This window comes from Notothenia coriiceps, unplaced genomic scaffold (genome assembly GCF_000735185.1).
Source record: "Notothenia coriiceps isolate Sejong01 unplaced genomic scaffold, NC01 NC01_scaffold00035603, whole genome shotgun sequence".
NCBI lineage: Eukaryota > Metazoa > Chordata > Actinopteri > Perciformes > Nototheniidae > Notothenia > Notothenia coriiceps.
In genome coordinates, this window is record NW_011368304.1 from 39,940 (window position 1) to 50,435 (window position 10,496).

The 10,496-nt window shown below is 41.1% G+C and overlaps 1 protein-coding gene across 1 annotated transcript in view; it reads right to left on the reverse strand.

The window, feature by feature from the left end:
• myo16 (myosin XVI) overlaps nucleotides 1–10,496 on the reverse strand; it is a 75,484-nt gene that overhangs the window by 36,824 nt on the left and 28,164 nt on the right. The window contains exons 12-17 of the mRNA XM_010791627.1: nucleotides 8,517–8,582; nucleotides 6,668–6,795; nucleotides 5,112–5,217; nucleotides 3,785–3,902; nucleotides 1,625–1,772; nucleotides 815–932 (exon numbers count right to left, since the gene is read on the reverse strand). Of these exons, the coding sequence (XP_010789929.1) occupies nucleotides 815–932; nucleotides 1,625–1,772; nucleotides 3,785–3,902; nucleotides 5,112–5,217; nucleotides 6,668–6,795; nucleotides 8,517–8,582 (684 nt within the window). The remainder of the gene's footprint in view (nucleotides 1–814; nucleotides 933–1,624; nucleotides 1,773–3,784; nucleotides 3,903–5,111; nucleotides 5,218–6,667; nucleotides 6,796–8,516; nucleotides 8,583–10,496) is intronic.

Consider the following 10,496-nt stretch of genomic DNA (forward strand, 5'->3'; position numbering starts at 1 on the left):
ACAAGTAGCACAAAATAAGGCAGCACGATGTGCACTGCAGTGCTCCTACAGAACCAGAGTCACTGAAATGCTGGAGACATTGAAATGGTTAACTGTCAGACAGAGGTCAACTTATATTTTATTAAATTTTGTCAGAAATATTACAGTGACTCACTCACCAGATATATTATCACAAAGGTTTATAGCGCAATATGCACAACATAACTATCAAACATGACATACAATAGAAGGAAGGTTTGTATTACCCAAATCTAAATCAAATATGGGACAGAAAACAGTCATGTACAGAGCTGTGATCAGCTGGAACTCTTTACCGGTTCACATCATTCAGGAACATTCTCAACTACATTTCAAAAGGTTGCTAAAAAATTATTTAAGTATTATAAAGTAAATTTGAACTGTGTCTGTGGCTATGTATGCATATATTATGATGTAAACTTATTTGTATTTACTTTTGTTTGGCCTTAGGATGGCGATAATTGGATGACCATTTTAGTTTTCACTTCATTTCACTGTAAATTGCATGCAATGATGAGCTGTTTTGTTTTGTTTTCATTTTGTTGTATGTATGTTTATGTATGTTTTGAGTGTGTGAGGACCCCAGGAAGAATAGCCAATGCTCATGCTAGTGCTAATGGGGATCCTAATAAAGACAAAAAAACAGACATTGTTTTGACCTGGGGATAATTCTCATCAATGACCTCATATGTAGCTACTTTAGTGTGTGTGACATCAACACTTTAAATGATGCCTGCTGTCAATAACCTTTGAATAAACAGAGTGAAAAGAAGCCGAATGCAGTGCCAATCAATACCTGCTTGTTGAAGCCCAGGGCTCGCAGGGCATGTTTGACGGCTGTGAGGCGCTCCCTGCTCTCGGTGGAGGCTTCAGCTACTGGAGGGTTCTCCCCGGGAAGTCTTCCACTAAGATACCTGGAAAAGAACAGAGAAATGTGGACAAATGTTTAAGACACCCATAAAAACTAAATTACCAAAGTGAGCAAGGTGTGTCCTATGATGAGTGCTCAGGTGCAAACATTTTATTCATGTGCTCAGCAGGACTTTTAAAAAATATATATCTTTGTGTAGAAAAGTCCCAGGCACACTTTTCAGAGAGCTGTGTTTGGAAGGGAGATTTGAGCAAATTGGGTTTAAAATCTACAGGACTGGATCATGCACACCTAACAAAGACCCATGGAGACATAAAAGGATAGTGAGGTGCCAGAGGGGCTGCAAAACAGAGCAATCCAGGTCAGTGGTTATCACACTGGTGGAGTACCGTGAATAAAAGTGCTGTTAGCGTAACCCACAATCCCACTGTCGCTGTGCAAGAAAGAGCATGGATGAGTAGAGGTGTCAACATGGGATACTCATGTATTCAGGCATAAACACACACACAATCTCTCTGAAGGCATTAAATATGAATGTTTATATATCGTCAGTGTTGAGTTGAACTGTGTACGTGAGCAGCTTTTTTTGAAGTAAGTAAAAACCTCTTAAACTAAGAGGCAAGAAAGACATTTAAATAAACAATTACTCTTGTTGGTGAGAGCAACTGCCATTCTACCTTCACAGGTGATTTTGTGAACTCTCAAAATACACAAAGGCAGCTGAATGCCACGTACCTATGAGCCAGGACATTGTTGAGGTAAAGTGCGCTGTTCTCCTCAGGCGACTGGCCCTCAGCCATCAGATGGAAGATGTTGAAGCTGTGTTGTTGAGGAGGCAGGTGGACCAGACGAGACTTCTCCAGCATGTGGGCGTACACACGGGCTTAAATATCAGAAGTGTATTTTAATAGCATGTGGGTAAATTACATTTCAACAGTGCTGATGATAGTACAATAGTACATTTGTGGCCACTGTTCAATAGGCAGTGCTCACTGATCAAATTAAGATGGATAACAAATAAGGTGAGGGGCTGTAAAACAGATCACAAATAGAAACACCAGAACAGTGGACTGATGGGCTTCTACTGCCCCCTGCTGGCGAGATTCAAGATTTCTTCAATGCTTTACTGTCATGTACAGTACACAGTATACTACAGTGTAGATATAGCCAGGGGTGCACATAACTTTTTTGCCCTGGTTCTCAAAGGAGCACCTGGAGATGTTGCTTGATGCTCATCCTTAAAATGAAATAAACCGTAACTTTTGAAGGGGTCTTGACTTTATTTGCCAGACACACGGCACTGAACACACATGCAGAGGTGAACACAGAACACACATGCAGAGGGGAACACAAGACAACATTAGCACGACCAGTAATCCTACAAGCTGTCATCACTCCCCTCCTGACTGTTCTCCTCACTGTCTTCCTCTCTGTCAGACATGGTAGCTGATGATGTAGGCCTACTACTTTCTCTCTCGTTGAGTCTGCGATTAGCTGCTTGCATCCACAAGTCAGCTGGTTTTGGGTCGAAAGTCTCTGTTGTCATCTTAGACAAGTGGATGTAATCAAATAAGTATGTGAACATAACCAATAACCTACCATAGCCAATAACAAATTAATGTAACTTATTTTATTTATGTTGTTCATTCATATCTTATTTTACCTTAACATTAATTTATTTATGCATTTTTTTGGGTTACTGTCCTATAGTATACATTGGAATGATTTCAAACCTGTTTATTCCAATAATTATAAAGGAGTGCCTTGGAAATATGTGTTTACATAAATTGGGACCAAACCGTTTGAGACCCACTGAGATAACTTAGACTAAAGTGAACTATCTAAACACTCAGTCAGAGAGTCCTTAACCTCACTGAGCCTCTCAGTCTGACATGAGAGCTCTCCTCCACCCTGATTATAGAAACATCTTCTTCTTATATCCGTTAGCGCAGCTAGCACCAGATGCTAACAACAACAACAGCACCGGTACCGGTGCGTCCTCTCTCTCTCTCTCTTTGGCTGTGAGCTGCGGGCGCCTGATAAGCCAACATCCCCCACTTTCATCACTTACAGTGCCCATCGTACAGAGCAAATGAAACGTGTAACCGGGGTGAAAAGGGTGTTACATTTACTTAATTATGAATATTGTTACATCAAGGCCGAAAATTAGGATGAGCACCAACGGTCAAAAATGTTTTTTTCCCTCCCAGAGCTGCCAGCACAGCGCCTCCCCAGATCTGGCGCCCTTGGCGAACATCTATTACGCCATTGCTACGGGCCGGCCCTGAGTTCATATCATAGGTTCATATGCAACTCGCAAATATATTTTCCTCTCTCTTCTCTCTCCTCTCCTCTCTTCTCCCTTATCTATCTCTTCTCTCTCTCTCTCAATGTTGGTACGCAAATGCGCCTTTTTTCAAATGACCCGGTGCTCTTTTTTTGGCGGAGGTGCGCATGCTCCTGCGCACCAGTTATGTGCAGCCCTGGATATAGCAATGAAAAACGTAAGTCCCAGGCTCCTCCAACAATGCAACATGAATATATATAGGACATGAAACAATAAAAAACGATTAAAATTGTGCAAGAAATAACAGAATAGAAATAAAATAGTTCAAGAATAATCACTCGTGCACCGTAGTGCGGTGCCTTACTGTGAGTCTATTTTGTTTTATGTCTAAGATCTCAAATCTTGTGATCAAGATTGTTAAATATTTCTGTTTTCTTATCTTGACAATAAAGCTCATGATATATTTGAACATTTGGAAGAATGAAGTAGGATATTTAGACCCTGCTCAGTTTCTCCTGACTCTTATGGAAAATACAGATACAACTATATGAAAGTAATTGTAAAGCCAACTAACAAACAATCACTTTCCCTTTGGAAATGTAGCTTACCTCTGAGCAGTGTCTTCCTTTTGTCACAGTATTGGATGGTCAACAGTTTGATAAAACGGCTCGAGTTGTTGTTCTTCAGAGTCTTTGCATGACCGAAGGCCTCCAGAATACAGTTTACCTGCATATTGTATCACACCAAAATACAATTGTTACCAGTGAGACAGTATTGTACTTAAGCATGACTTTTACTGTAGTGTATGTTTATCTTTTTATTTTTCAAATAGTAAAATCAAGTTTGTTAAACATATTTCTGAACCTGAATCAAAAAGGAATTCTGCTTCAATACCAATTCCTACCACTAGATGTCAATATGTATCCATTATCTGGGACTTGAGTATTTTTTGTGTCCCAGGATGATCAGAGAGCGAGCTGACCCAGTTATCGACTACATAACGATGACTTCATCAGAATACAGCACTTGCAATCCGACGCGACACAAGCTTTGTTACCCGCCTGATAGACCCAGTGCAAAACAGTGAATCATATGGAAAGCACCACGATGGTGTCACAATAAATGGAGGATATGAAAACCTGACCTTGCTTAAACACTTAATAGTGTGCCATGGAAAGGACATGGGTATTTAATGTCCTGCTTTATCCTAATATAGTTGTTTTTTTAAATCAATAGTCTTTTCTTAGGATGTAGAGAAAAGGGACTGCTTCCTAAGAAAAACGTTTCAAATTATTTCCTCTGCTGGAAATGGTTTAGCCGAACAATAACAGCTCAGTATAGAGAGTGGGATCTTAATGGAAATCTTGATGATGCAATCAAACAGGGTTTGAATGCTCAAATGATGCCTTTGGTGAATGAAGAGCTATCAAGCAGAGAAAAAAAGACTTTCAGTTAAGCCCCATACTCTGTGTGGTAATCTATACGTCTATTTGTACTCAGCACGGCAACAGAAGAACAGCAGGAGACATTTACATGACTCCTGCCTTACTACACTTGCACTGTCACTATCTGATTTTGTATCAAAGAAATGATATGATGAAGGAACAATAGGCAGAGTAAAACATAAGATCAGGGAGATAGGGTGAAATATGCCTGGCTTTGAAGAGTGCACAAATATTCATGGGTTTCTCACTGAGGAATGATTGTGAGTGGCATGGAATTTGAAATGAAATAACAGCACACAGTTGTACTATAAGATTATCGTTGGAACATTTCACCTTTTTGCCATCTAAAATAATGACTCAAGGGCATTATAGCAACAAATCATTCAAGACACTGAGATTTCATCACATGTTCGTAAGCCATAAGCCTCCAGGACCCGACCTGATGACTGCAAGAAGAGTTAAATAAATAGAGTATAGAGAACAGACTTACGTGTTTCATTCTGGGCTCCAGTGCAAAGCCTTTGGGGCTGGAGCGGGCTGTCAGATGTCTCACTATGTGCTTAAAGGCCTCCGTTTTCCCAGAACCACTTTCACCACTAGAGAGAAAGAAAAAATTGCTCATTTAATGTCCTTCCTGCCTGAGGTGATGTTATTCATGTTTCCACATTTATTAAAGTTTTTTAACAATTACTGAACAGTGAAACCGGTTTAGCTTGCAGAGATAATTCCTCCTGTGCATCCTGGGCAATTAAAGAGTCTTTCTGATCCAATGTAAATGATGGGGTACCAAATCCACATGTCACAAATTGCCCCTGTATTGATATTTCAAATTTCAAAAAACTTGTGAAAAAATGTGTGTCTCATACAATTTTATCTTAAATGAATAGATAGTGACTAGAGTGTTGGTAAGCAAACAAAGTCAAATTAAATAGCTGCTACTAAGCAACAATAAAAGGACAAACCCAAGCATCTGTGTCAGTTACATTGCTCTAGATGTGTCTCAGAAGAATAGATGATATGCATTAGTCATGAGGGTGTTAACAACATCTGTCATCTCAGTTGCATGTCTCCACCTAGCTGACATCACCCATTCAGGGACCCCCACCCATCTAAATCACCATCTATTCCGTCTTTCTGACACAACTAACGGGGCTCCATTGATCACCACTTTCCACACGCTGTTATTGCCACAACTTATCTGGCAGTTGAGGCTTTTTTCAATTTGTCATTGAGTGGATATTAAATTGGGCACCAACGCAGTACATGCTCCGACACTCACCGTCACGCAGAGAGCGGAGACTGGCGTGTAACACCTAGCAGATGGCTGCAGGAGGTCAGAAATCATCACTAATGGCCGCAGTGTGCTGTGGTGCGCTGTTTGTTGCTATGTTTCCTACTAACTGCCCTGCTGAGTGCGAAGTCCAAAGGCCTTTCCACTGCCTTTTCATTTAACAGTTTTTTATTAGATTTCAAGGGCATTTTGTTAGAGCACTAGCCCTGGGGGATCATGGCCTTGCCTGTAAACGTGTTAGTGTGTGCATGTGTGAGGAAATATGGAGCGAAACAGAGGGCTTGAAAGAGAACCAAGAAAAGGAGGAATAAAATACAGTGTGTGTATGTGGGAAGGCACGGTGTCATGTCCGAACAGATGTGTGTGTGTGTGTGTTTGTTTGTGTGTGTGAGTGAGATGGATAGCCTGTGGCCAGGGCGCATTAACTCTCTGCCAGATTGGTTACAACTCAGCGGGAATGTCACTGTACAGCCGGAACGGGATTTAATTGCAATCAGGAAGCTGCCTCCGTCCAGCTGAGGACAAAGGGCAAGAAGCTACAACACTCCGAGCTAACCTCCATCGCTGCGTGAACATTGAATAGGTCCACTGCTCAGCTCAGGCAGAGAGCTATTAGTCTCTCAGGGAGTGTTAAACAGGTGGAGGGGTGTGGACCAGACAGGTGGCCAGCTGAACGTCACGATTATTCACACGATTATTTCCCTCTGTTGAGTTTTTTGTCTCATAATCCAGAAGGCACGGAGTTGAGTGTGTACCTCAAGATGAAACACTGTGGGCGTCTCTCCTGCAGCATCATGTGGTACGCTCTCTCTGCGGAGGAGAAGATGTGAGGCGGCAGAGAGGAGCACAGACGACCCGTGGAGCTCAGGTACAACTGACTCACCTGAGAGAGAAAGACAAGTAAGTTAAGACATTAGATTACAACCTGATGTTACATGGATACACACACACAAGGGTGAGCAACAGAGAGGATAACGTTTCAGGAAAACAGTGAGACCATGCTGGATATAACTTTTTATAGCACTGACACTAAACCACTAAGAAGGTGTGGTTTACTACTCAGTCCAGCCATGTCATTTGACCTAAACTGAAGATGAATTCAGACTCATTTCTGGAATTCCTCTTCCTTAATTTTTTTCGGAAGGTAACAGTTTATTGATATATAATAAAAATGTAGCTAAGCAATTGCCAAAATGTGATTATCTGTCTAGTTTGTTATTGGAAACATATCTCTTTTGTTTCAAACACTGATGTTGTTGTTGTCTTAAAAACAATTGTATTATATCACTACCATGAGACCCGACTTTACATTTAGACTGAACTATTGACTGGGAATGTTAATAGCTTTTATTTCAGACTTAAAAATCAGTTTTTATAACAATGTTTTCATTCTAAGTCTCTGACCAAATGAAGGGTTTATAGAATGTCACTCAGATATTGACTCTTTCTTTTTGTTGAAACACGGTCAGTGTATCAGAAAGTTAATCCCACCATTGTCTGCCATACTAATCTCTGATATAACTGTACGACACCCTTTCTTTAACCAGTAGAGAGGATGTGAGCCAAACAGTGCTGTATTTGGCAATGGAAAAGGTATGGAGGATGGGCTGTGGACCACCAGAACAGAGGGGGTGACAGACGGCCAGCAGGTCACACATGTTGTGACATATGTCCTCCTCACACCGGCCCCTCCCTGCTCGTCCACACGTCCTCTCCATCGGGTGTGGACGCCTGGAGTGAGTCCAGACCGAGGCTGGAATGGGACGGCCAGAGGGGGCCTGGCTTCATTCTGTCATGTCAGGAGAAGATGTCTCCTCCATCAAACCCCTTCTGGGCTCACATGAGCAAGGGGCTCAGCTGGCATTCATTCCGCTTTTTGAGTTAATCACTGTTTAACATGGCTGACAAACAATCAATGTGTAAAAGTTAAAAATATGCTGTATTTTACCAGTAGAGAAAGTGTTTTTAAAAGTCAAAACACGTAATAGAGTGTGTGTGTGTGTGTGTGTGTGTGTGTGTGTGTATGTGTGTATGTGTGTATGTGTGTTTGTGTGTGTGTGTGTGTGTGTATGTGTGTATGTGTGTGTGTGTGTGTGTGTGTGTGTGCGTGCGTGCGTGCGTGTGTGCGTGCGTGCGTGCGTGCGTGCGTGCGTTAGCTAAACTGAATCTCTCGCCCCAGCTGATGCAGAGTCAGCCTAGTGCTGTGTATCACTGACAGGAAAGGCTGCATTATTTATCAACCACAAGGTCCATTTCATCTGTTCATGACCTGCTTCTTATGCAGCAAATACGCCTTCTTTATAGTACGATTGCACATGTAAAATGCATAACCTATCAAACCCACGTGTTTTAAGCGTGGATCAAAGTACATTGAAATGCTTTTCTGTTTTTGTTTTGTTTTTGTTTTTGTTTTTGTTTGTGTTTTTGTTCTTGTTTTGTTTGTCGACCTTACTCGTAATGTAAAGATTCTTTGGGTCTAGAAAAGCGCTATATAATTCCCATTTATTATTATTATTATTAAATGCAAAATAAACATTAGGAGAGCAAAGCACAGCATATATGTTAAGCCTATGTGGAATAGATGTAATTGAAATGCATGCTTACCAAGGTGGAGTAGATGGGCAGCTCTTTGTTTGGATTGACCAGCAGAAGGATGTGTCCAATGTAAGTCTACAAGGAAGAAAAAAACACACACCTAAGTGATCTTTTACTCATGAATACAATTATATAAAACCTTTGTCTTTCGAGCGTGACCGTTTTGACATACAAACGGGTTGAAGCTGTGTTTTAATTACGGACAGATTGCCTGAAGCTAACACTGAAATGAGAATAAGTGCTGTCACCCTCTTTCCTTTACATTAGTATTCATGGTGGTGACAATCTGTATTACCTTAAGAATATGGTAATCTCATGGCAAAGAAAGGTCAGGACGAGACCTCCAAGGATAAACTTAGTAATGACCTTTTTCCAGGAAAAAAACCCAATTCTGCCCTCCTACGCGACGTACACAAACCCTGAGGCCATTTAGATCAAATAACCAACTGCCAATTCCTGACCCTTCCCACTAAACTGCTAATCCCCTGTTTCTCAGTTAGAGTCCTGGAGGCTGTTTGAAAGCTAACACTGTGTCTCCTGGGAGAGCGCAGACATGCTAACATTCTGCAGCATGCTGCTCTGTCCTCAGGCCCAGCGGGCTCAAGGTTAATGACTTGAACACATTTTCCTCTGCTTGCAGACACCGAGCGAAAGTCAAGATACAAGTGTTGCTTTTTTTACCCGTAAAGCTACCACACTAACTGAAAACGTTGAATGATTGAAAATCATGTGAAAAGATTAAACAGTGTCTTCCGTCATATCCTTCCCCAGTTCCTTGGCCCTCTCCTCAAGGGGTTTAGTGGTCCTTCTATCCTGGCAGAAGGCAGCAGCCCCCTCAGCAAAGCTCCCTTTCTGACCACCCTGCTGGGGACATATTGAGCATCTACCTCCTTTGTCCTTCCCCCTTATTTCTGTCCCTCATCACATCTATGCTTCTTCACCTTTTTCTTTAAATACCGTCCATTGTGTACATAAAGTCATATTTTATGGTATTGCAACAAGAAGGTGAAAAAGTGCAGAAATGCAAAGGAATTCATTTACTCTGTAACATGAACATCATTTCTAAGAAAGGGTTCAAGGGCTTTTAAAAAAATCTTAGGTCTTAGTCATCCTCCAACAATGCTCATTAAATATGTATAGAAAATACATTCCTGCAAGCAAACATAATCTGAATCGAAAACGTAAAACAGTGCAGTGGGATAAAGTAAAGACACATAAAATATAAACTGAATGGAAACAGGAAACTAGAAATGTACATGTGTAAACTGTTCTGTAAAACAATTCATAAAAGTATATAAGGGTATATTTATATTTGTTTATCAGCTGAATCTTTTAACATTACATGAAAAACCATTATTTGCTAAACTGCATACATTTTATAATTATAATGAAAACGATGCAATGTGTGTATCTTCATGACAGAAGATATATACTGTACAATCAGATGTGCCTTATGTCCACATGATAGCTGCACTCTGTCGTTTCTTTTCACCAAATTCCCCTTGGACTGCACCTTAAATCCAGCCCTCATTATTCTAATCATTTCTCTTTTCTTCATCCACCAATCTCCTGCCTCCTATTGTCATCCCGTTATCAGTCGTCCCCCTGCTGTGGCTAGCCCTACTGTCTGTCGCCCATCTGGGTTCCTATAATAACAGACCATTACTGCCTCTTCACAGGGAAGAGAGTGCACGGGATGGCTCTACATTGATCTGGTTCCAGTCTTTATAGAGCTCGGTCCCCATGGAGGAGTATGGGCTACATCACCATTTTAAAGGAAAGTAGAAAATGACAGGAAACAAGAATAGAAAATGGACCATGTGTTGGAGATGAAGGCATTTAACTCCTGAATATAGTGATGGATTTATCTTTCCAGTCGATATAAATGGTATTGATTTAGCCATTGTCCCCATAGTAAGTATATGTGTGTGTGTGTGTGTGTGTGTGTGTGTGTGTGTGTGTGTGTGTGTGTGTGTGTGTGTGTGTGTG